This window comes from Sinohyriopsis cumingii, chromosome 11 (assembly GCF_028554795.1).
Source record: "Sinohyriopsis cumingii isolate HCF-2022 chromosome 11, ASM2855479v2, whole genome shotgun sequence".
NCBI lineage: Eukaryota > Metazoa > Mollusca > Bivalvia > Unionida > Unionidae > Sinohyriopsis > Sinohyriopsis cumingii.
This window is the reverse complement of record NC_142971.1, coordinates 40,104,975-40,131,412: the sequence shown is the minus strand read 5'-3', so window position 1 is coordinate 40,131,412 and position 26,438 is coordinate 40,104,975. Positions and strand designations below refer to the sequence as shown.

General features: G+C 40.7%; 1 protein-coding gene across 2 annotated transcripts in view; it reads left to right on the top strand.

The window, feature by feature from the left end:
- The window catches only part of LOC149787983 (glutathione S-transferase-like), a 92,668-nt gene extending 67,127 nt beyond the window's left edge, over window positions 1-25,541 (top strand). Inside the window, exons 3-4 of one of the 2 annotated variants that reach the window (XM_089975696.1) lie at window positions 24,648-24,752; window positions 25,310-25,541. In XM_089975696.1, the coding sequence (XP_089831822.1) occupies window positions 24,648-24,752; window positions 25,310-25,474 (270 nt within the window). In that variant the 3' untranslated portion in view covers window positions 25,475-25,541. The remainder of the gene's footprint in view (window positions 1-24,647; window positions 24,753-25,309) is intronic. The other variant, XM_089975697.1, reaches the window with a different exon arrangement.
- The last annotated feature ends 897 nt before the right edge of the window (window positions 25,542-26,438 follow it).

Genomic DNA, 26,438 nt, shown 5'->3' with positions numbered 1-26,438 from the left:
CCGTCATGTTGAATCACTGTCGCATAAATTGACTGAACACAAGCGCTAGCGAATCTATATAGACCACGTGACGTCACAGACTGCTCTCTTCGGATTGGATGCGGGCTGACTGAATTTTGTAACGCGTGTTCGGATTCGTGAATGAACTCAATCCGTTTCAATCCTTCCTCTACCTATAAATAAGCGCAGTTCACTGCATTGATTCACCTGTTCTCGTCGCTTCAAGATGTGGACCACAGTCGAATCATCCACCCTTGTGTTTTCCATGATGTTTAGGACGGACATGCTCATGTATGTCCGGTCCAAGTGGACCGTTGTCGACAAGTCAGACACCAGTCTGTGGATACGAAGCGTGTACGTAGAAAGACAAGGTTGCCTCAAGAGGACACTGATTTATGGCCCTTGAGTAAGACGCAGCTTGAGAACAAGAAGATGCCACCGATGCCCTTTATGTTAATGGATACATTAACATAAACCCAAAGGCCCTTTTCAGGGCCACCCATATTTCTCGAAAAGAGAATGACTTTCAATTGCCTACCGCTTTTTTTAAAAAAATTAAAAAAAAAATATAAAAAAAATCCCATGTTCAATTCCCCTTGACGCTAGATTGACCCACGATTTATTCCCATGTTCAATTCCCCTTGACGCTAGATTGACCCACGATTTATTCCCATGTTCAATTCCCCTTGACGCTAGATTGACCCACGATTTATTCCCATGTTCAATTCCCCTTGACGCTAAAGTGACCCACGATTTTTCTCCATGTTAATTTTCCCTTGACGCTAAAGTGACCCAGGGGTCTCGGTAATGCTAATTCCCATTGACGCTAAAGTGCCCCACTTCACTACTAACGTCCCGTCGTGTTCGCTGCTATACGGCTAGACAGTGGGATACATTTTGGAGAGATACAGAGACAAGATGCTACTTTATCACGAGTTATTAGTTGGACTGAGGCACAGTAACGTCGTCCTCGGGAAGAAGTATCTGGGAATAGAGCAGACGCTAAGGCATTATAGGCGGCGTACAAATTATTAGAGAGGTCAGATCAGATGCTTGTGCGAGTTTGGCTAGATCGTTCCGGCAAGTCAATTAAAAGTTTCATCGTCGTACCATACAGCTGGCGGCGAGAAGTCCTAAAGCAATGCCATGATGGCGCCGCCGGAGGACATTTAGGTGTTGACAAAACCCTCAGTAAAGTGCACCAGTGTTACTATTGACCCGGTATGAGGGATGGTATTCGTGACCACGGTACTCCGTGCTCCGTTTGCACTCATCACAAAAGCCACAAGCAGAAGCTCTGATAAACTTCAGGGCATAACGGCTGAGGAAGCAGGAGAGCTTGAAGCCCTCGATATTGTGGGATCTCTTATGAAGACGGAGGAAGGAAATGCATACACCCTTGTAATTGGAGATCATTTCACGAATTGGATTGAGACAGTGCCTTTGCCTAAAATGGAAGCCACCATGGTCGCAAGAGCGTTGCTGGATAATTGTATTTGTAGATTTGGCGTACCACATGTACTGTTATCTGACCAAGGCTGACAGATTGAACGTAACGTATTCAAAGAGCTCTGTGTAATATTAGGGATTAAGAAGACGCGAACGTTTCCCTATCATCCAGAATGTAATGGGATCCTGGAACGGTATAACAGAACGTTAGGTCAGATGCTAGCAGCATATGTGGATGATAAACCAGAAAAGTGGGACCAGTACCTTTGTCTTACGAGCATTGTCTGTCGTGCATCTGAGCACACTTCCTCCGGATTCTCCCCGAACAAGCTGATACTGGATCGAAAAGTGATTCTGTCTACGGATATTCTATTTGGCAAAAGACCAAAACGACGCCCCAATGAATTTGCCTCGGTTTGTGTCGGATCATAGAAAAGCAAAATCGGAGGCCAACGATGAAGCATGAGAAAAACATAGGCACCTCTCTTCGGCATCAGAAATTGGCTTATGATCTCAAGGTTAATGGTCAGTCTTTCAGTGATGGTGATCTGATGTGGTTGCACCATACTGTAAGAAAGAAGGGAAATCACCTAAACTACAGATCAAATGGACTGGACCACAGTGGATTGTTAAGAAAGTAACGGATGTTACATATCTGATGGCAAGGAGCAATATAAGTTGACTAGGATTGTTCACTTTAACCGACTTAAACCATGTTTGGTGCGACCTGAGAGTGAACATAAACACACCGATAGCCAGGAAGAAATACACGATAGCGGGGATGAAACCAAGAAGAAACAAGTATCGCCATATTCAATTACAGCTCAAAGGACCAATTTAATGGAACGAAGAAGGACGCGGAGAAGAAATGCCACCGTGTTGTATTAAGTTACAGACATTATTTGAAACTGAGTTCAGTTATTTCATGTGCTTGTAGCACTGACCGGTGATAAAAAACAAATTGTAATGGGTGGGTAATAGTCGTTTTTATTAATTTTGGCTGGGTATAGGACAACGCGTCAAACGGGTTGTCATGCAAAAGCCGCACAGTTAAAATCAGATTGATCTGCCCACATCAGATGTATAAATAGTGTGATTCTAGTGAATTAATTATGTGATGACAGATGTCTATTTTTATGTTCGTATGTATAAGTTCTGATTGATTGTGTGCAGTGTTAGGTCGGAACAGTTTTTTTTAGAAGTTGTTTGCTGCTTGGTACCAAACTTTTATAAATTAGATATATGTTTGGTTTGTGCTGTGAGTAAATCAGAGCTAAATTTATAAGGGGGAAAGGTGGTGATATTATGTAGGATTGTTTGTAGGTTAGTGTACTTTTGTCTGTCCCTGTATAGTTAGTACTTTTGGTAAACAGTTGATTGACGGCAGTGTCAGGTCAGGTCTAGCATTGGTCTGTGGACGACAGTGTGTTTTCACACCAGTTTGGGCGTTGAAGTCATGGTTGACTTGTTGTTGACGTTCGTAAGAGACGTGTTATTCTTTGAAGAACGCATTCTCTAACCTCGTTCTAACATGAATGTTCCTGTGTGACATTGTCATTGACCTGCTAGCGACTTGCCGTTTGGAAATTGCTTCGTACAGTGTATTGTAAAAATTGGTAGCTACCATCTTGACAATCGTAATGGTCCAGTGTGGTTTTCATCATGCATAGTTTGAATGGTCTGCTTGGATGGAATGATGTCCTTTTGGGAAGTTATGAAGAACAATTCATAGCACTTAATCATTAATTAGCAGCATGAAGTAATGGTATTGAACTCCACACTATAGTTGAATTGAATACATGATGGTGTTCCAAATGTTTGCTTTTGGGAGTAGGTTCTCTTATGGCTATGTTTAGTCGCTGTAGCAATTGTAAAAAGATAGGATCGGCTGACCAAGACTGACTCAAAAAATATAAAAGGTCTATTGAAAGACGTGTATCCTGGTGGAAGCGAAAACTCCAGACCTGAGTTTTTGGGATAAACAGGAATAATCATGTGTTGCGTTTGTTGTCTTGTTAGAGAATTATGTGTAGACAAGTCTTTCATGCAGCGAATTCCGAGGATTGTTATGAGAGCTTGAACCCGAAGAACTTGTCAGAACAGTTTCATGTTGGATTCAGCTTGGTAAATTTGTGTTTATTGTTGACATTTCGGTTACTTATAAGAAATTAGTGATTCAGAAAACAGTTTTGTTGGGGATTTTGAGTGACAGGCTATTAGGGACAAGTCTATTGATTCAGACTTTTGTCTTATATAATCATGGTGGGAATCATTAATCGGGTTGGGGGTTGATTTTAGGGAAGTGATACATTTTTATTAAACCACATAAGTGTGACGTTTGTGACACTCGAGGACGAATGATTTTTGTAAAGGCGGGGGTAATGTAATACATTTGGAGTATTCGCATTTGTTTGTAGCGCCCCGTTTTAAGGAATTCTTAGATTTTTGTGATTACTTGTCTGAGTACTGGAATTCGGTGCAATGGAATTATTCCTTAGCCAGAAACAATTAGCCAATTACTAGGAGCAAACGTCACGGAGTGAAGCGTTAGTGAGTACACATGATGCCATGGTTCACTTTTACTGAATTCGGGTCAAAACCGCACGACAGTATCCCTGGAGTACCATAGTTCCTATTACAATCTAGTAGTGTACATTGGTGGTGTGAATGCAGTGGCGGTATTTACAGTAGGAAACCGGTAAATTACACGATGGAATCAACAAGAAGGGACTTAGCAGATACCGTTTTTATCACCATGATGGCAAATATGATGCAGTTGTACTGTCGAGATGTACCTGGAAACCATGGATTGACTGGCCTAAGGTGGCATAGCTAAAATAGTTCCCTGTGTTAGGGAATAGCTGTATAGTTTCTACGGGATGAACTGCTGGCGGTACGGAAACCAAACGACGAGAAACCATATAGATGTTCGGTTGATAGATATTTGGCAGGTTGTGAGATCTGTGGTCTTGCATTGATTAGAGTAAAATTTGTGTATAAAACGGACACGTCGGGCTTTCTAATTTACAACTGAAGCTGTAAGGAAGTCTTTGGAAATTTGGGGTAAACTTATGGCTTCTAGCGGGAATCGCGCCAGGGTTTGACACCGCTCGGTCAAGTAAAGACGCCTGGCTTGTAACAATATATTAGTAAGTTCTCTTATACACCTGATATATGTATGTATGTATGTATGTATGTATGTATGTATGTATGTATGTATGTGTATATGTATGTATGTATGTATGTATGTATGTATGTGTGTGTGTGTGTGTGTGTGTGTGTGTGTGTGTGCATGTATGTCTTTGCCATCCAGGTGAGTGCATTCTTGAACTGCTTAATACTTTATAAGTAGAATTGTGGCAAACTTCTGACTAAAAGATTTCTACTGAAAAGTCCTTTAAAAAAATTAATTTTCAGTAGAAATGTAATCCAGAACTTTAAAAAAATAGTTTCTCCAGTTGGACTCTGGTGCATGATTGCATTGACTTCTCCATGAAATGAAACTATCCTCCCAAGCTAGAAATACTTACACAGACTCCACAAACCTATATTCATTAGCTTCCTCTCCTCTCGTCGTCAGTGGGCAGCCTTGTCTTACAGCAGCAGAGGGGCTGTACAGACCGAAACTTTTTGCACAATAAACCCCTCCAGGAAACTATTCCTCGATAGAGGGCTTATTTCGACGAAATAAACCCTTCTATTCAGAATACAGGACAAAAAAAAATGTCCCCCGAAAACTCGAAGAGTTTCCAGGGACAAACTCGTTGAGTTTGCACTGACAACTTGGGTTACTTCAATAAATCTGAAACAGTTTCCGTGGCGGGGTCGTTATTGAAAAATCCATGGGTCGGGTCCATCCCCTCTGCTGCTCTGGGAAATGAGTTTCCAAGGAAAAACATTTTTATGTTGCAAATAGTGTATCAAGTCCAATACGGTATCTTGTTCTGGGATCGTGTAAATTTATTGTCACAAATCCGTGAGGTTTTCTTTGAGCATGACTGAAGAAATTTTTAAATTTATTTAAATCCATATCGCCACCACACCAGGTTTGATGAATATTTCTCAGTGTATGTGTATCAACTCCATTGAATATCGCAAGAAGATTACAATTATCCCTGATTACTTTAGGAATTTGTGTATAACGCTGAGTAACATAAATCACATCAGTGTTTTTGTGACGTCCCCGGGAAAATATTCTTGCGGGATTTTTTTGCTTGTCCAACATAACATCATCATACACTACTAGGTTGTTAATTGATTCATCAAGATCCTCGACGCTGGGGGCTTCTTCGATATCAGTGATAAATTCAACAACATCCTCACCGTCTTTACTCAGCGCGCTTGCACTCTCATTAAAATCTTTTATAACGTTATAGCATCGTTGATCATCTACAGATGGAGCTATCAAATACAGTTTATCCCATTTCATCCACTTCATTATCAAGTTCAGCAACAGCTGTGTTTTACCTGAACCGGATGGCCCAATCATAATCGCGCGGATAGAGTTTGGTAGCACTGAATTATGCTTAACTGGCTCTTTCTTTTTTGTCGCAGAAAAATCTGTAATTTCCATTTGTATATAAAGAATAATAATTATGGATCTATATTGTGTGAAGTGTAAGGCACGAACCCCTACGAATGATCTAACAACCATTACAACAAAAAATAACAGACAAGCACTTTCTGGTAAGTGTACGCGATGTGGCACAAAAAATTTAGATTTCAAAAAAAAAGCGAGAATTTAGCGGAGGTGACATTGCAGCCAAACTTGGAAAGCTCCCCGGAACTCCCTGGGCAAAGTATCCCGGAGAAAAACATCTCCCAGGATACAATTACTGCGGTCCAGGGACCCGACTAGATATCAGACTTGATGAACAATCTAAACCAAAACCGGGAGAGTATCCGATAAACGCTATCGACGCAGCGTGTCACATACATGATGTTGCTTATCGAAGTAAAGATCTACAAGACAGGCATATCGCGGATGTGAAATTAATTCATGCACTAAGCGCCATAAAAAATAAATCATTTAAGGAGTCACTCGCTAATTGGTTAGTAAGATCAGCGATGAAATCTAAATTAGTATTAGGCGCTGGATAATTAAATAAAAATGCAAGCGATTTATTATTCCCCAATCGGATACTGGAGAGGTAACTCAGCAATTAATAAACTCGCCAACGCGGCATCAGTAACACGCGAGGTTGCCAAAAATTGGCTATCAAAACAAGCAATATGGCAAATCTACTTACCACCACCTCGACAAATCAACTTTGCACATTTTGATGTTAGTGTGCCCAATGAAGTTCATCAGGCTGACATACTATTCCTGCCTCATGATACTGTCCGTAGAAAAATATACAAATACGCGCTAACAGTAGTTGATGTTGCCAGTAGATACAAAGAAGCAGAACCGTTAGCGACTAAAACAGCGTCCGAAGTCGCCTCTGCGTTTAAACGAATTTATCAACGAGGACCTCTAAACTGGCCACGATTATTACAAGTTGATCCTGGCAAGGAATTTCAGGGCGCGGTGTCATCACTGACAAAGCAGCATAACGTTACCATACGACGAGGACATACTGAAATTCATCGGGATCAGGCAATTGTTGAGCGATTTAATAGAACACTCGCTGAGAGATTATTCGGATACCAGTACGCGAGGGAATTCATTTACGATACGAGATCTCGTGAATGGGTTGCAAGACTGCCAAACGTGATAGCCGCACTGAATAATGAAATTACCAGAACAACAAACATGAGACCTGTAAATGCAATCACAAAAAAATATATACCCCGCGTCAGTGAACGCGGACAACAGCAACAAAATGTTTCAACGCAGCCAGGGACGCTAGCGTCCCCACTGCTGGGTAATGTCACCGTTAGGTATTTATACGAACCAGGCGAACTAGAAGGAGGAAAAAAAAGAGCAACCGATCCCACATGGAGTGTTACTACACATAAGATATCCAGCATAACCAGATCAACTGGGAGAAACGCAATCTACAGATTAGATTCGACTGCTCCTCAACGCGGATTTAAACGCGAGCAACTTCAGGTGATTCCCGAGGATACACAATTACCACCCCGATCACTAAAGTGATCCGCACTGAAGTGATTCAATCATTTAAATAACTGCAGCAACACCTCTGCGTCGGTTACACTCAAGACAGGTCAACATCACATTTTCACGTGTATGACCGCGACTGCTATCTATTCTATCTACGGTGAATTGCCTTGGGTCGTTTTTCGAATACTGCCACAGCAATAAACAATTACAACTCGCACAGTGATTATTCTGCTGTTGTTGTAATTGTATTACAAATTCAACATCCAAACTTTGTTTGGGATCAAACTCTCTACCATTTTTTTTGTCGCTCTGTTTGTAACCGGCTAATTTCTTTCTTATTGTGTCATCAGCGATTGAGCTGTCGTTGACAACATCATCTAATACAATTCTTCGTAACTGACCTATCCTTCTTACTCTTGACACGGCTAAATAAACTAAATTTGACCACTCGATGCGATCATCAACAATCCAAACTGTTGTATCTGAAATAGTTAGTCCCTGCGAACTGTGGATGGTCATAGCGTATCCTAGCGTCCACGGGGATTTGCTCATTTTCAGTGCCTGTTCAACAGCATCAACATCAACTGTGACAATATCATTTAATACTAAATTCTGTTTCTCCGGACCCGACGCAGTCAGGCGCCCTGGAATATCAACATCAATATTCTGCAATCGCGTATCAGCTGGTCTATAACACAACGGCACTGGCAACATGGGAAATTTCTTCTGATGTAACTGAAATAACCGCTGCTGAAGTGTGTCCCTGACTATCTTTCTACTTGCCACAATTAAATCACCTGGTTTCCACGTTTCCCAAAAGTCGCTCAGCGAAGTCTCTGGAATTATTTCACGCATTATCTCACACTGGACTTTATTGGTTTGTAGCCTGATCAGTGCCTTAAACTCTTTCAGCGTTTCATCGAGTGCTCTAACATCGTTAGTTATTTCCTCATAATAATCTACAAAAGTTTTCAGCCACTCGTGTGGAGATTCACCTGTAAATGGGGGTGGTTGACCATGATCGCCGCACATCACCACTGCGGTATTTTTCTTTAGCAGCCAATCCAGAAACTGTTTTAATGTATCCAACGGCACAGTGTCTATCTCATCCCAGATGATTTTCTCGGGAATATATTTCGTTCCCATTCGTTCAGGTGTCCACGTGCCGCCGCTGTATTTGAAAAAACTGTGATACGTGCACGCGTTAACATCCCGTTGTCTCATCTCCCTGGCAAGTCTGTGTGTGGGTGTTAGCACAATCATGTCAGAGTTTCTAAATAATTCAATCGCTCGAGTTGTTTTACCAGAACCACCAGGACCGTTCAGATAAACTGTTTTGTGTCTTGTAACAGGATCGTGCACCGGCGGCAACAACGAAGTTGCCCCCGACGAAACCATCGAAGATATTTCTGCGCTGCGATACTCATCCTCGATTTCAACATCAGCCGATTTACAATATCCGTGTAACATTTCATTCTTTATTCTCCACGAGCCCCACGATGGATCATCCGATATAACATTATCCAACAGCGCTGAGTGTTTTTTATCAATATAAAATGAATCCGTTGCAACTCTCACTGCGGCAACAGGGAATCTATTGATCATCGACAACAAATTTATGGATACATAAGCCAGCATCGAAGATCTCAAATGTATGTACTGAGATGATTCTCCGTCAATATAACTAAAAACAGTCCCTAGTTTTTCCCCGTTTGACAGAAACACATCTTTGCGGTTACAGAACATGTTGTTCGTGGCTGCATCAGCGACAATAAGATCCAATTCAGTCTTGTCCATGATTAATCGACTGTGATGTTGTTTATGATCATACGCTCCACCTTGAGTGAATTTCCCTATTATTCTTCGTCCTAGATCTTTTGCTGTGCTTTCATCATTTCTGAGTTTGCTTTTAAGTACTTCAGGAGCTTTCTTGATGATAGCGTCGATAGAAGTTTCTGGATATTCTCGTGACCAATCTTCGATGACTTCTTCTAACGTAACCGGCGTTGGAGTTGGCAACCAAACTTCGGTTTGACGACAATAACATATAATCGCTTCGCTGACCGTCAGCGACAACAGTATTCGACTGTCAAGCATGTATCGCAATAACACTATCGGTGCCCATCGCTTCTCAACGAAATGTCTGCCAAACCAAACATAACACACAGGATGTAAATCCTTAGCGAATTTAAACGACGACACACAAGCAAATCCGGTCAAGTCAAAATCGGGTAAAACACCGTTGACAGCTACTCTTGTCATGGTATTGCCAGCGTGGCCAAACCGTTTAAAATATTCGCTGCATTCTCCACGCCCAAGGAAACTTCCTGGATAACACGCCGTCATGTCCACGGATATCATACCGCGGTGATCATACTGAGTATTCCACAAACCGCCGTGTCCGTATTCGACACAGCTCTGCTGGATATCAGCAAGAAAACTTTTCGGAGTTGGTCTCCATGAATTTCGTTCCCGGGCTACATGCGCGACAACACCCGGGACAGTAAAACAGTGTGTCAGTAACGTATCAGTGTTGCCAGCATGATATTTTTCTGCGAGTTTTTTCATTTCCTGCTGTAACGCCATTGTTCTGTATATTTCCCCGTTGGGTCTCACAAACTGATCATATTCTCCATCTTCGCTACTTCTGAATAACCACACAGACACTGGATCGGTTTTACTTATCTGATAAATAAAATCAAACATGCTCCCAGAATTGCTTTGCAATTCCGGATAATACTTCACAACACGGTCTTGCGGAAATATCCTAACCGAGTCAGTCCAGGCGTGACTGTTATGATCGATAATAGTTATTGGTGTTCCACGGGAATTGTATTTACACTCATACAATACCTCACCGGTTAACGATGAAACCGTTATAGGAAATTTTAGTAATCGCTCTAGCTCAGCAACATCATTTATTGACGCTCCTTTATCCGCTACTCGTGTCGCCCACGCTGTTATTTTAGTTTGTCTTAGCGGTGTTAGGCCGTTTCCTCGCATTGCATTTTTAAAATGTTCCATTACTCGCTCAGCTACACAATTCAACACCGACACCTTCATCGGTTTGAGTTTATCAACGCGTGGTTTCTTCATCGGATAAATTCCATAAACAACTGCGGTCACAGGATACGCTCTGGCATAATATGGTATATCAATCCCAACAAGTACTCCCGGTTTTGAGTCTTTACTTAACAGAACGGTTTTTCCACGAACGCCTCTGGCATCAAGAACAGGGTCTAGTTTGTCTCTGATAATCCACGTTCCCTCGCCGACTCCAACAATAAATTTTATCTGTACGAAATATCTTCTATCGTCGAGATACCCAATTATGTTACGCGCGATTGTATCGTTCATGGTAGCATCAATGATACGGTCACGAGAAATGCTTTGCATTTCCCGAGAAACGCTCGCGTTTCCGAGGATAATTTTATACGAAGACCACGTGTGTGCGGCACCATCACGACGAAACTCTTCTTTGGCATTCTTGATAACACCAATTACCTCTGCTAACTCTCTTCGTCGTGGATCAGCGGTTAACCGGTCAAGATCGAATCTAGAACCTGATATGGGTTTTATTCTGGATAGTCTTTCAAAACCCATTATTATAATTAAGACAAATATTTAAATAGACAAATATATTATATGATGAACCAATGCAAGTGGATCAAACTAAATTCATCAGCGCCGTGTAGCAAACCCTGCAGAGGCGAATACTGTGGACAACATGCTCAACAGGTCCGCGGTGGGAGTCTAGGACCGATACCGTGTATCAGATGCGGCATTGGAGTACGAGGAAAAACGCAATTATGTTCAGCGTGTGGTGGAAAACGCTATCGAGAACTAAAACGGTATTATGATAAAAAAAATCCAGACTGTGATAACGCTCTCAAATGCGAGCGTGATTACATAAATAAGTTTTCAGACAAATTATGAATTAGACAATGATTTGCTTATAGTATAATGAATCAAGAATTCGTCCGACATCCAACTATTCCAAATTATGAGGCAAACCGAGATGGCATAGTGAGAAACTACAGGCTGAGGAAACAAGTTGGTACAGTTGATAATGCTGGTTATTTAAGATTTACTGTTAGGAAAGGGAGGTATTTATGTCATCGTTTCGTCTATGAGGTTTTTAACGGAGAGATCCCTAAAGGCCTTGTCATTGATCATATTAACGGGAACAGACTTGATAACAGTATTGAAAACCTTCAAGCGATCACTCAGAGCAAGAATACCATACGAGGAAGAGTTAAATGTAAAACAGCTATAAGAAGAGCAGTGAAATCTGTGAATGTTGAGACTCGTGAAGAAATAATATTTCAATCAATGAGCGCAGCCGGTAGGTATTTCGGTATTTGTCCACCTTCTGTACAGCATGTCGCAGATGGGATCTACAAAACAGCATTTTCAAAGAAGCTCAAACAGAAGATTTCATTCTGTTATATAACTCTTATCGTTGACACAAACGACGATAACTCCTCCGAGAGTGTGTAACGCTTTGCAGAGTTGTCGTTGCTGGTCAGAGGATTTGCTCCCCCTAAGAAAGCCACCTTGATAAAATATTTTATCGAGTTCATAACATGTAATCATTTATTTACCGTAGAATATATATTTTTTTACAAACAATATCCTCGTTTTACTGAATATATCCGACTGTTTTGCTCTTCTGTGCTTGTTATATGACCGCGCTTAAGAAAACATACAATTAAAATATTTTAAACAAGTCCCGCCCACTGCTAGAGCGAATTTCCAACTCGCAAGTAACAGTTGGGTTATATACGAAATCGCTCCCTAAGACCTTTGGGTCGATCGAAAGTCAGCACGCGCAAGCAAAACCATAAATTTAATCCGCCAATGGCGGGTGTCTTTTGTGCACCATCCAATGGTCGATTCAATGGATGGTTTTGCTCTGCTGCTGACCGTAGAAAATGACCCACCTGTGTATGTTTGTGTCGTCATAGGATAAGGTCTTAGGATAAGTTAGGATAAGATTACATGTTCATTGTGCCTTTACTTGCTGTCATACTCGAATCAGAGGTTAAAGGTTGTCTGTTCTGTACCGTCTCTTAGGATAAGATTACATGTTCATTGTACCTTTGCTTGCTGTGATACTCGAATCAGAGGTAAAGGTTGTCTGTTCTGTACCGTCTCTTAGGATAAGATTACATGTTCATTGTACCTTTGCTTGCTGTGATACTCGAATCAGAGGTAAAGGTTGTTTGTGTTGTCAAATAAATGTTTGCCGGGCCTGCTAGAGAACTCGATCCTAGAAGCCAGGGCTGTCTCGTCTTGTAAATAAATGTGCCTCTGAGTCACTTGGCAGTCAGAGGGGTCCGTCCTTAGGATAAGTTACGTGTTATATGTTTGTCCTTGTCAATTCACTAAACACGTCCTCTTGAGCCTATAGAACGTTATTTGACGATCTAGAGGCTCTTGCAGGGGATAAAGTGTTTCGTGTTACATGTTGTATTGTCATGTCGGAAGCAGTCCTCGTGGGGTTCTAGAACGTTATTTGACGATCTAGGCCCTTGCAGGGGATAAATGTTTCCGACTGTCTCGTTTTGTTTTGGAAAGCTAGCGTTTCTCATGCAAAGTGTTTCTATTAAAAATATAAAAATATATAATAATATGAATCACGAAAATATAAATACCATACTTGTTGAAATTAAAGAATTACAACAGCGAGGTTTTAATATTTTACTAGACACTGAAACAATTATGTCAGATTTTGAATCCTTGAATGAGCTATCACGCTTGGGGAAGAACAATCTCCCTGCTCGTTATAGGTTCATTAAGGGTTTGCAAGATCGTGTTTACAGATCACTTGCCGGGATAACTGAAAATCAGGTATCTGAATTTATTCCACTGTGCCGTGCAGTTGAGAAGATTCGTCTTGGATTGTCACAAGAGTATGAGACTCGAAAATTAATTAGCACCAGGGTGAGACGGTTAAAAGGTTATATAAAGAATCTAGACACGGAAATGCCTTGCATTTCTGACAAAAATACTAGTGTTTCTGACTACGAGGCCGACAAGGAAGTATAAACCGCATAGCGTGTGACTCACAGCACAAAGTGAAAGTAGAACCTGAGAACGCTAGCGCCCCCCCCCCCCCGCTTGGAGTGTAAAGCACATTTCCACGGGTAAAAAAAAAAGTGTATTATTTTTTTTGCCCTTGGAAACTCAAAGAGTTTCTCAAGTGAAGGGCGCTTTCAGATTTTCAGGATTTGCTTAAGCGTTTCAACATCAATACAGGAATGAGAATAGTTCATAATCTGTTCTCGTTGACACCAAACTATGATCATATGATTTTGCTGTAGCTCTGTTAATTGTGACGGAGTTAACAAGAAGTCTTCGTCACCATACACGTCAATAACTATTTTAACGGGGAAATACTGTTCTGGGAATGTCTGTATTTGAAATGCGGTTTTTATTGCCTCGTAAAGAATTTGCTTATCATGAATATGAACTCGTGCATGAATGTACTCGGGTTGATACATTATACACAACCGTTTTTTTTTAAATGCGTGCTAGCACTTTCAACGATAACTTATGCTGGTTTTGATAGGGTATTTGCACGATAAAATGACGAAAATGGATCAGTGCAGAAAAAAAAAACTATTATAAATATTATGGATCCCTTGACTTAGGACTTCACCAGTAAGTTTATACTAACAGTCTCGTCACGCAGGTCCAACAAATTCCCCCTCTGGTCGGTGAGTTTGAAATTTATCGTTGACAACCACGGGTTATGACACCGTAGATAGACCGGATTGATTGGTTCTTGCACAATCAGAAAACCAGGGGGGTCTCTTGGTGTGAACGTATACAGGATAAACCCCTGTTGTGCCGTCGTAGTATCTGATGCGCTGTAACTGCCATCGATGACGTCACATACAAGATTGACCGCAATAACATCTGTGATATTTACGATCCCGGGTGAGATGTGTCTGCCATCGGATGCTGTACTGTTGTCGTGCTTGAGAATAACAGGTTGTGGTTTTATTCGTTCGTACGCGGCAAGAATATCTTCGAAAGATTGATCGATGAGATCAGAGACTGATTTTCTCAGCTCGGGCACGTTATATCCAGGAAATTTAAAATCTGAAATATCATTCACTTGAATACCATATTTAATTGCAAAATCTGCTCTGGCTATCTGTCTATAATTATCATCGATATAGTCTTTAAGATCCAGTAAAGCCTGAATTATTCTTAGATTTATAGTTTCCATGGCCGATGCGAGTTTGTTTAGTTTTTCTATGGTTGTGATAATATTATCACGCGGACTTGTTAAATCAGAAATATAATCTTGGAAATATACTCGCAGGAGTTGTAGCTGTTGTTTATGTACTAGATTGATCGGAATAAATAATTCAGATTCTATATCATCTAGACGGTAAACACGGAGCTCCTGCCCCCCCTTAACACGTGGAGCTTCTATACTCCAAGTATCGGGCATTAAAGTACTTTTTCTTGCTAGTAATTGATCTGCAAGGAGTAAATAATAATTGTACTCGAGGTCGTGTAGTGCTTCTTTATAGGTCATAAAATCCGATTTTTCAGGTTTTGGTGGACGAGGTTTAACCTCGGGGGCCTTTGGCCATCCTAATAATGTTCGGATTGAGCTGTTATAAATATCCACGGCGTATCCTGGCGTTGAGATTTCAATGACCGCAGACAGCGTTGGTTCATGAGCTGTTATAGATATTTTGGCTTCCTTGCCGGTGATTCGTTTTATTTGGCGTTGTATCTCATTATTGATTTCTTCGATCTGATAACTCCCAGTGGGAAGTGTAATTGTATTCCAGTCAAGTTCACCCTGTTCGCCGGAGTCGGCTTTGCTTTTCCCGAACACGAATGAATTATTTGGCTGCAGACCACCAAATGATGCCGACCTAACATTGGGCCAGCTGTGATACACACTGAGCTTTGCTAACGCGATTTCACTCACTGGAATTGGAGTTCGAAAATTAATACCGAATTCTGGTGTCGTCGAGGACACTGAGATCATTGTGGTCCTTACCGGTGTTGTGTTTGTGACTATTTGTTGAAGCAGTTCTATTGACATTATTTATTTGTTTAGTTTTCAAATAGTCATTGTACGCATCTGACATTAGTTTGAATTCAGAATCTGATATCGTAGCGTCGCTACTTTGCACGTCTAACGATGATGATATCAGCGATGATAATTTCTGATATGCGGTCGTGGCTGTATTTAATTTTGTCGTGTAATCGTGTAATTTTGTGTTAGCACATGATGATATTTTTTTTGCTATGATGCCGAAAACTCCAGCTGTTGTTGTGGCCGCGGAAACACAGATCGTGGCGGCGACTGCTGCAGTTACCGGAGTGACCGCTGATAGTATTGCTCCGGCAGATGCAACAACGGCAGATACTGAATAAACCATAATATCCAGCACTGTTATGCGGCGCTTGTATTTTTTTACTTTTTGACTAGTTACTTCGATGACAGTTTTTAACTCAGATTGCCACTCACGGACTTGATTGTATCGATATTGTTGAGCATCTGGCGTCGTTGACATTATTCAATTACGCGGTAACCAATTGAGGCGTTGCAGCGACGAATTCCAAACAAAACCAGTAAGATGTTGCTGTTAAACTGTCGTCCTCGGCTTCAAGCATAAATGTTTCCTCGGTTCCGCTGTTTAGTATTACAGTGCAAACCCCGGAATACTTATCGGTGGAATGTCTCCAAGGATATGTTGTGAAGATTTCAAATTTAGCGGCTGAAAACACAGACAACCTGTAAACACCGGTGGCTGTTGCTGTATATTTGATAGTGTTATTTTGTCGTGACCATGTTGCGAATCCCGATGATACCGTGAATACGATGTTGGTGATATGCCCCGGAGTAACTCCAGTGGGAACTTTAATCAAACTGGTTTTGTTAACGATATCAGGAATACCCGATACGATATCCTGCTGTGTTTGTTTGATCGTGTTAATGTCGGTCTTTACATCAGCGAGTTTTACATCGACGACTGGAGGAGTCCCAAAGAACTTATCCACGACCTCATCAGTTTTTACGAAGTTTCTTCGAAATCTTGTAAACGCGCCCACGTGAACATCATGCTCTGCACGCAGCGTATTTAGTTTACCGTTGACGATGTCCACGTATTGTTTGTTTGACGCATCCTGGTCGGATTCGGGATTCGCTAACGCGGTTATTTTGTTGCCGCTCATGCTGAGTTCGCCTGTCATCGTGTCACCGGCTTTTTTCACACATTTATCAACACCTTTATCAATACTGTCTTTGATGCTTGCGATTGATATATTCGAGTCCTTGATCCGGCCGCCATCACTAAATGCAACGAAGTTATCCTTGGTAGCTCCAAGAACTCTGCGAATTATATCATTCCACTTAATGTTGCTCGTTCTTAGTTTTCCTTGCCTGTCTTGGAAAATAGCAACTTCATCTGGGTCAACTCCAGCTATATTCAAAAGATTATCGACTTCATCTTTGGTCGCATATTTTGAGAGATCAGCATCTGTGCTTGGTTTACCTCCTCGTGTGAAAGGTCTTCCGTAAATATCCACCATTATTCTTATTGCTGTTTTTCAAATGCTAGCATTTCTCGATGCGGTATATTCATACACTACTTTATGAGGAGGAGTTGCTGGATTTCTTGAGATTGCATCAAGAACATTTAAAACCTCCCTCCCACAAATGGGCGGATCAATTAATGTTTGTGTTGGTAACGTCGACTGCCACACTGGAACATTAGAAAATCTGCTGACATACTTGAGAAACTCAACTGGCGGTGCTAAACCGTACGAATCAAAATAGATAATTCCACGTGGATCGATCGCGTAAGCAACCCAGTGAGTTCCCGGACCATCTTTGTTGTCGAGATTGATAATGCCAGTTTCTGGATTATTCGGTCGTTGCGGTAATTGATCTCGCATAAATACGCCTCTGAAATGTTTTACACGCAATTTTTTAACAGCATCGAGTAAATCAAAATTGCTCAACGGCGTTAGAATTTTTTTGGATACCATGATGGTGGAGTTCCTGGTAGTCTTAGACCGCGTCCCTTTTTTTTCTTGTATCCTTTTCCCGTTGCCTTTTTTAGTGCCATTCCAGCTGCAGTTCCAACTGCACCGAGTGCTGCGGCTTTTGCTACGGCTGGTGCTGCCGCGGCAATCAACGCCGGTATTGCTGCGAGAAGAGGAAATATTCCACCGGTTTTAGTCATGTCCTTGATAGCTGCAGCAGAGAAATCAAGTCGGACACCGGTTTTTGCTGTTAGTGCCTTATTAAAATGTTTAAGCTGAGTATTAGTCAACGACAATTTGTTTGGACCACCAGTAATCTGATCTCGTTTTAGTGTTATTGATGTCCCGCACGTGCTTGCGTTCTTTGATTGCAATTTCTTCGTTTGACCGGAAGTCAAGGTGACATTAACATGACTGTATGACATTATATCCTAAGTTTGATTTTAATTGCGTTACATATTCTCGATTGGAGCGTCGATGACCCTCATTCGTCCGCCAACACCTTCAAGCAGCATTGCTTTATCGGAGAGTATGACAGCAATCGCTCTGTAACCACCAGCAGGAACACCTACACGAGCTCGGAAATGTAGGTCGACAACAGATTGTTTAACCAGATCAAGATGTTCCAGCGAAAAGTAATAAATCGGATATAAACTCATAAAGTCTCGCTGTGATATTTGCAGGCCAGTGTCTACATTAAGGTCGCGCCCCATAAATGACATCAGACGATGATACGCGCGTGCGACACGATGATGTTCGAAATCTATTAATATATCCTCAGATGGCTCCTGATGCCCATTTATTCTCAACGAAACTTCAGAAACTCCAAGTGTATCAAATACCATTGGATTTCTTTCCTGGCTATCTGTTCTAGCACGGTATTGAAATGCAATGAAAATATGTCGTGGTGCTGATACTCCTTGTTGCGATGATATATGCCATGTAAACAACCCACCATTATCACCCTGAATAACGTCTGTGGTTGTTGTTTTCCAGGATAGCAGTGATTTACCGCCCGTGTCCATGAAAGACAACAGTCGTTGTTCTTCGGTGATTGACGGAGACAACACTGGCATCCACAACCACAGTTTAGTTAGTATTACCTGACCAGGGGCAACAGCAGCATCTCGCCAGATAGCGTCATTATCATCAGGTTTTCGCACAAGTACAACTGTGTGTTTGGCACCGAATATGACCTTGTGGACATCTCTGCAGAATCCAAAGATGTGAGACAATGGAATCACACCTGAGAACTCTTCATCTCCACTTAACATCGATCTACGTGTTGCAAAACCCAAATTAAAATTTTCGTTCATCGATGCAACTGCGTCACCGGCATTATTCATTGTTACATTCCTGTTCTCGGGGCTGTCGGTTATATCCTTTGCAAACATCATTGATGGTCCGGCTGATCTGGTGTAATCATCCGAGTATCTCGCCAACCCGAGAATTGTTGTGGCAACGTCGACGTTATCATGAATTGTTTCAATTTCTTTTCCATCTATCATGTAAATAGCGGATTTAAATAACGCCATGATGCCGTTGTTAACAAATCCAACTCGGTCGCCGATTCCGTAGTTAGTGTTATCATTCTTTAAAAGCCTACCTTCAACTTCGATGAAGGCCTCAGCGGGCAAGAAGTATCTACTTGTATCCTGGACCTGTAGTTCAATTCTTCCGCGTTGGTTAGGATCACGTGCTTCATAAGAATAATATTGAAAATCACGTACAGAATCATCTTTAAGTACTGGTTTGGACATATCAAACGCGTCATTGGATTTTCGTGCAAACATTATTATTATTTGTGATGATCTAATTAAAATGTTATCGTCACCGGAAACCACTACCAGCTATCAAATTAGCAGTTACACTATCTTGCAACGCTTTGGAGGTAATTCCTGCTGTTGCGATCTCAGCTAATTTCTGATTTACGGCCTTATTTACTACGCTACTAACATTTGCCGGCATAGCTTTAGTGGATGGTAGTTTTACTGGCACCAACCTCTCGACTGGGTTTTTTTTTCGTATCAGCTGTGCTAGTCGATCCTTGATTGATTGAAATGCTTTCCCGGCAAGACTACCAACAGTGCCAATGGCTTTATCCTTGACAACATCAGCGGCTTTCATCGCGAATTGTTTTGCTAACGGTCCAGCTTTCGGAGCGATTCTTGTGACTAAATCCCTAACAACATCACCGACTCCATCTCCGTAAACAACCTCGTATACTGGTAATCGTGAGTTTACTACTCTGACACTTCTTGGTCTGCGAAAAGAATCGTGTAGTATCATTTTATTTAATTATTGTTTATCTAACTGAATTTGCTAGCAAATTTAATTATTAGTCGCTGTGGTAACCGTCTGCGAGTTCATCAATGAGCCCCCGGTAGATGCTGATATCCATGATGCCACGCTGAAATAGTCTCTGACAGATATCTGCGGCTTCATTTATAATTTCCGGAGAATTGTTTCCGGCACGTCTTCCTCCGATGAGAACTTCCAACCGTGATACATCATCGATGATATTATTAGGGCAGGCAATAAAACCGGATCCTAAACCCTCCCCTGTTGATGGTACAATTCTTGGGGATAAAATGTCTTGAGGCAAACTTTCAGAAGATGTTGTTAAGCTAATTATCGGCGACCTAGTTTGTTTGAATTTTTGGCCCCGCGGACTTCCTTCAGATGCAGCCTCGTATTCACTTAACGGAGTTAGGTCAGGATCTATTGCTCTTCGCCGTGAAGGATATTGTTGTCGTTCTGTGTGTTGCAACGGTGATTTTTCTTCTTGAGGTTGCGATGGTGGAATTTCAAGTTTACGTATAGCATCTACAAGTCTATCGTATTTTGTATCGTCCCTGCTGATTTGTTTTTTATTTTCACGTATACGATACGAATATTTGATAAAATTATCATCTGTCATAGAACCGTGTTCTGGGTTTAAAGACACATCTCTTCTAATCAATCCTAACAGTATTGTCTCAGGTAATTTCTCTTCTGGTACATTTTTAAGAAGTTCAATATAATCCGGCGTAAATCTTTTGGCGGGGTCAGTAATTCTCCCTGTTACTCGCTTACCAGCAGGTACTGACACAACAACTTCATCGGGTGGAGGCGGGGGTTTAAGTCCAGCTGAAATATCCTGTAAAATTTTCCTTTGCTCTATTAAAGCCTCTTTGGTAACAGCTGCGGATTTTTCAGTAGCTTTGGTCACGGGTTTAAATAATTCCTCCGTAGTCTCTGCAAAGCCTTCCCGTGCTTGCTGTCTTAGTTGTAATTTTTGTCTGACACTATCACGGACAGGAAGAAATTTCTGAATTGCTTCGAGACGTTCTCGAGCTAATCTAGTCGTATGTGCTTCTCCAATATTTGCCATTATTTATTTGTCAATGATTTAATTCCGCTAACATAAAAATGTTTTTCCTTGGAAACTCATTTCCCAGAGCAGCAGAGGGGATGGACCCGACCCATGGATTTTTCAATAACGACCCCGCCACGGAAACTGTTTCAGATTTATTGAAGTAACCCAAGTTGTCAGTGCAAACTCAACGAGTTTGTCCCTGGAAACTCTTCGAGTTTTCGGGGGACATTTTTTTTTGTCCTGTATTCTGAATAGAAGGGTTTATTTCGTCGAAATAAGCCCTCTATCGAGGAATAGTTTCCTGGAGGGGTTTATTGTGCAAAAAGTTTCGGTCTGTACAGCCCCTCTGCTGCTCTTACTGTAAAATGCTGGATATAAAATCATCCGACCATCCTGGATAAACCAAGTTGCCTTCCTTGTGAGAAGGCTCCTTCCTCACCGAACCTTCCTCCTCGGCACCGCCAGTCATTAAATTAATAAACGTGCATAGCACATATTAAATACATGAAGGGAGAGGCACTTTTTCCTCTCTTCATGAACAATTAATTAACCCGCCACATGGGGATAAAAACCTAGGTGTCCCGATGTGACGTCATAGTGGCGACCAGTCGCTACTGGCGTCACATATTGCTTGGTTGACACCTAGCGCAGCTAATGCAGACTGAATTGCTACCTTTAACTCGAGTGTGTACTGGGTCTATCCCCACTCGAGTATAGCCTTACAGTCAGGTCGCTAGGGTCTATGAAGCCAGTCATATTGACCCAAGACCTGACGGCTCAATTAAATAGTGCCTTTATCCACAGTAATGCCTAGGGAGATGAGGCTCTAATTCCTTCCCCCGGGATCAATTAAACAGTCCGCTTTTGGACATTAACCAGACGTACATGCCCGTATGGGCAAAAATGTCTATAATTTAAATGATGATGATCATTCGACCATACGAAGGTAGCTACTAGTTCCTTACACATTTATCGAGACAACCTGTCTCTAAAACCCGTCAGTTAATACATAACCTATATAGAAACAAAAAATTGCTTTGGAAAATTCAATTATGCAAATAAAACGCTTGCTTAATTTAGTCTTCACGTCCACATTAACCGCCTTTTACCGTACATACAATAGTGTATATAGTTCTAATCCAGCGAGATCAAATTATGCAAATCAAATCAAATGCAGGAGAACATTAGGTTCGGTGCTGTTCGGGAATATCTATGTCAGATAACAGTATACGATACTGCGACATAACGCTTGATGACGGATCTGTCCATGAGGTTTTTTTTTTTAGGATAGTGGTATGCACGGCTAATATTGCGGTGTGTCTACACGTGCGCAAATGGTAGATAAAAGGTAGATACGTTCATGATAAAAAGGCAGGGGCAAGTAGAAATTCGAGAACAGATAAAAGCGGACATCGCTGGGAGGATAGGACGTCATCTTATCGTCTTCAGTACATATAGCTGTAGCTCAAAGCTAATAGTAATTTAATTAAAAAATCAAAGCCATGCGAACGTACAGGTTGACCTACTTTGACTTCAGGGGAAAGGCCGAACTTTCCAGACTCGTTTTCGCTTCCGCGGGGGTAGAGTTTGAAGACAAAAGAGTCCAGAAAGAAGAAAGGCCGGATATAAAGAAAAGTAGGCATTTATTTTTATGTGTCTGTTTATTTATTTCAATATTAGAGTTGTATGTGATATGTGATTTCGCAAACAACATACAATTGTAGATACAAGATTATCTAACATTATTAAATTGTATTTAATAGTGTTCCTCTAAATAAATGGCTGTGTATGATTCATGGATATTTTAAATCTTGCACACAGAAAGTATACGATAGACCTGGAATCTATTCGCTCTATTTAATACGGAATTAATAATAGGAAATGATAACTTAACTTGCACACTTGACCGACCATTCTTTATTAAGTGTTTCTTGCGTATATGTACTAAAATGTATTCTTAAATCACACAAAAACAATTCCTTTTACATACTTTATTTATTAAAGAATGCAGAAGCTTTGGCTGTCTAAGACTTGTACTTATTGACCAAAAACAGACAACAACAAATATAAAGTAATGCTGTTCAATGTAAATCTGTTCGTAAGCAGGTCGGGTAGATATATTTTTAATTCTTACCAAGTCAGCCAGTCGCAGCTCGTTTGCTCAGATTATCTATCTACCGATGACATCGGTTCATGAAGTTGAAACATTTGTCTACGCACGTTACATAATTATCTGACTACAAAACGATGTCGAGGTTAAATGATCGAGTCTATTATGCTCTGGGGGGATACAGCTTCCGTTAGTCCTTGAGCTGACACATCGGCTCGAACATAACGATTTAAACAACTACCGCCCAGGTTCTAAGCTCCCATTCATATAAAAAAAATCATAGAAAAGGTTTTTCTATCCCAACTTGTAACTCATCTGAATTCAAACAGTATTTTTAGCAATGTACAATCTGCATATCGCCTTTGCCACAGTACTGAAACTACTCTTCTAAAAGTAGTTAATAACATTCTCTCTGCTTTGGATAGTGGAAAGATTGTAGTCCTTACCCTCCTTGATTTCTCTGCAGCATTTGACACAATATACCATGATATATTACTTCACCGTCTCCAGCATGTATTTGCCATTCATGATACAGCCTTACTGTGGTTCAAGTCCTACTTGGTCAACAGGACACAAATTGTGTCTGCAAATGTAATACATTCCAGCCCAGTTAATGTATGTTGTGATGTTCCACAGGGGTCTGTTCTTGGACCTGTTCTCTTCATTCTGTTCACTCAGCCGCTCTCAAGTGTCATAGATCATCATCCAGTTGTACTTGGATGTAATGTTAATTTCTCAGATCCTTATGACCTTGACCTTTGAATTGCATACCCTTAAACCAGTAGGCTTCCTTATATTCTAAATGTGAAACCCATCTGCCAACTTTGATGAAGTTTATCAAAACGAAACCAGCTTATTGCACGGAAACCTTTGCGCCATGGTCGGTTAACGTGACTTTGCCTTTCGACTCCAAAAACATTATGGTTTTTATTTTCCAAGAACAATTTACTTGAAATACCTGATAAAGGTATACGAAACACAACCCATGGTATTGCAAGAAAACAAAATTAAGTTCAATTGCTCAAGTGATCTTTACTTTTGACGTTTTTACCTGATCTTGAGAAAGAAATTATTTCTTGCTGTATAAACTCGCGTTCGTCAACGGAAGTGTTGGGCAGGAGCTTTGACGCCCTTTCATTCAACTTCGTACACTATGATGGGGCTACGTCGTATGTGAGCTTATGATCCTAATAAATATTAATGTTTGTAGTTTTAAATCGAACGCGAAGTTTTATCTCAGATGCTGTCTGAAGAACCGCAAGATCACAGATACACAGTGCAGGCTTAAGGCCTTCCAGGGCCTTAAGTACTGAAAATATTATGAAGCCCAACCCCCACCCCAAGTGAAATTCCAAAAACAATAACAAAAGCTATATAAGCTGGGAAAATACAAGTGTTGCCATCATTAGACATCAAAATAATTGTACATGCAGATCGAAATGGTCATATATAATTCATTCAATTTTTATCATCAACAATTAATTTCAATATTTTTCTGGTGCCCTTGTTGGGCTGGTGCCATAAGCACGTGCTTATTGTGCTTAATGGGTAATCCGGCAGATCAGGACTTCTTCAAACAAAATTGCCATGATACACAAGATTCCTAGAATGTGTGTTCTTATCGTCTTATTTTGCAGAAAGACCTTGAGCAGAAGCTTCTGGATGAGGTATTTCCGAGATTCATTGGGTTCTTCGTAAAATTGCTGAAGGACAATGGAGGACAATATTTTGTCGGCTCATTGGTACGTAACATAGAAAATACTGCTTCTCCACAATATTAAAAGCATCCGATTTTTTTAAAAATAAAATTATTTTATTTTACTAACTTATCGCAAGTAAAAAATTTCACAAGCTCATTTTTTCGTGAATTCAGCAAAACACGTTATTCGAGAAAATCTTTTATAGGAGTTGTGAACATAAGTGTAGAGGACATTAATTGGTGAGTCGCAATTTTAAAAAAAAAAGTCTCGAAAATATTTGAAAGCGCTCACTCCGGCTTTTTTTTAAAAATAAGCACAGAAGGAATAAGAAAATAGAGAACATTTTATGCCGCACTTAGTTTTTTGACAGAACGAGCAAAGAGACTAAGACGCTCGAGTATAATTTATAGAAAAATTAATTTCCCCTTTGACAAGGTCAAAAGAATTCAGTTCTGACTTGGTAAACCATATTTTTAGAATAGTGTTTGAATTTACCACGTGAAAGCGGTCTAGGTCTTTGCTTTCCATTTGTCTTGCATGGACCACCATAAATATTCATGTATATATTTTATAGTAATGTACCTTTCTTCACATAAAAGTTGACGCTGGCTGATCTGGCGGTATTAGCAGTTTTCGACACCCCTCTGCAAAAATATCCCAGTCTACTAGACAAATCACCCGCCCTACAGGCTCACCGGAAGCTAGTCGAATCTTTGCCCAAGATTGCCGATTATCTGAAAAACAGAAAGCACGCGGAAATATAACTGAAACTGAACAAACTCTAGCACTCACACTCTGGACATTCCTGAATAAAAAGCATTAATACATAGATTCCATGGTTTCAATTGTCGACCTTTTCGGATTTCCCTTAATTTATTTTGTAAAACTTCAATATAAATGTATGATGATCTCAACAGCACAAATCCTGAGTATCATCATCTTCGCTAGCCATGGTTCCGATATGTTAACCCGATCTACACCTACGCTGATCGAGCAGATATTTCAGTGCTTTTTCCTAGCGACGTCTATTGGATTTCGTGAGTTGCTTCTCTAAGTATGTAATGCTAACTAACCAATATTGTAGAACAGTGTTGCATTGTTACATTGGCCGAAAATGGTGGAGGCAATTGCTTCAAAATGATACTTTGTAAGTTTGACATCGGACGTGTGACTACGTACCACAGAGAAGCCATTATATGCGTATTTGAGTGAAAGGTATTTCTACAAACACGGACCAACAGTGGAAAATTGCATATTCATGAGTTCATTCAAGTTGTGTGCTTCCCTCGTTTCGATCATGTGGAACAGTGTTCAAATTTGAACAACTTAATTTTGATTGGATGCGGTGGCTTCGTCGCCGCATATAATAAACTTCACAGATACAAAACACAGAAATATCTGCTCGATCCGCCACGGTTTAGATAGAGGTTTTATAGTATAGGAACCATGGCTAGCGAAGATGGAGTAGCATAGCATGCTTGCCTGAAGAAAAATATTGTTCCATTTCTCTCTCAAGTAAAATACGGAGTTAAATATACGCATGAATGGATACTTTCACTCTTGTCGAATAAAAAGATATTTCTTGAATGTAGATGGACCAGAGTGATCTTCTCTTAAAAGAGAACTTTCATCCTAAAATTTATAATGGCGTTAATCAAGTACAGAAATGTGCATGCACAATAACTGACCGATATTACGAAATCTGCTGTCAAACACAACAAATTACCG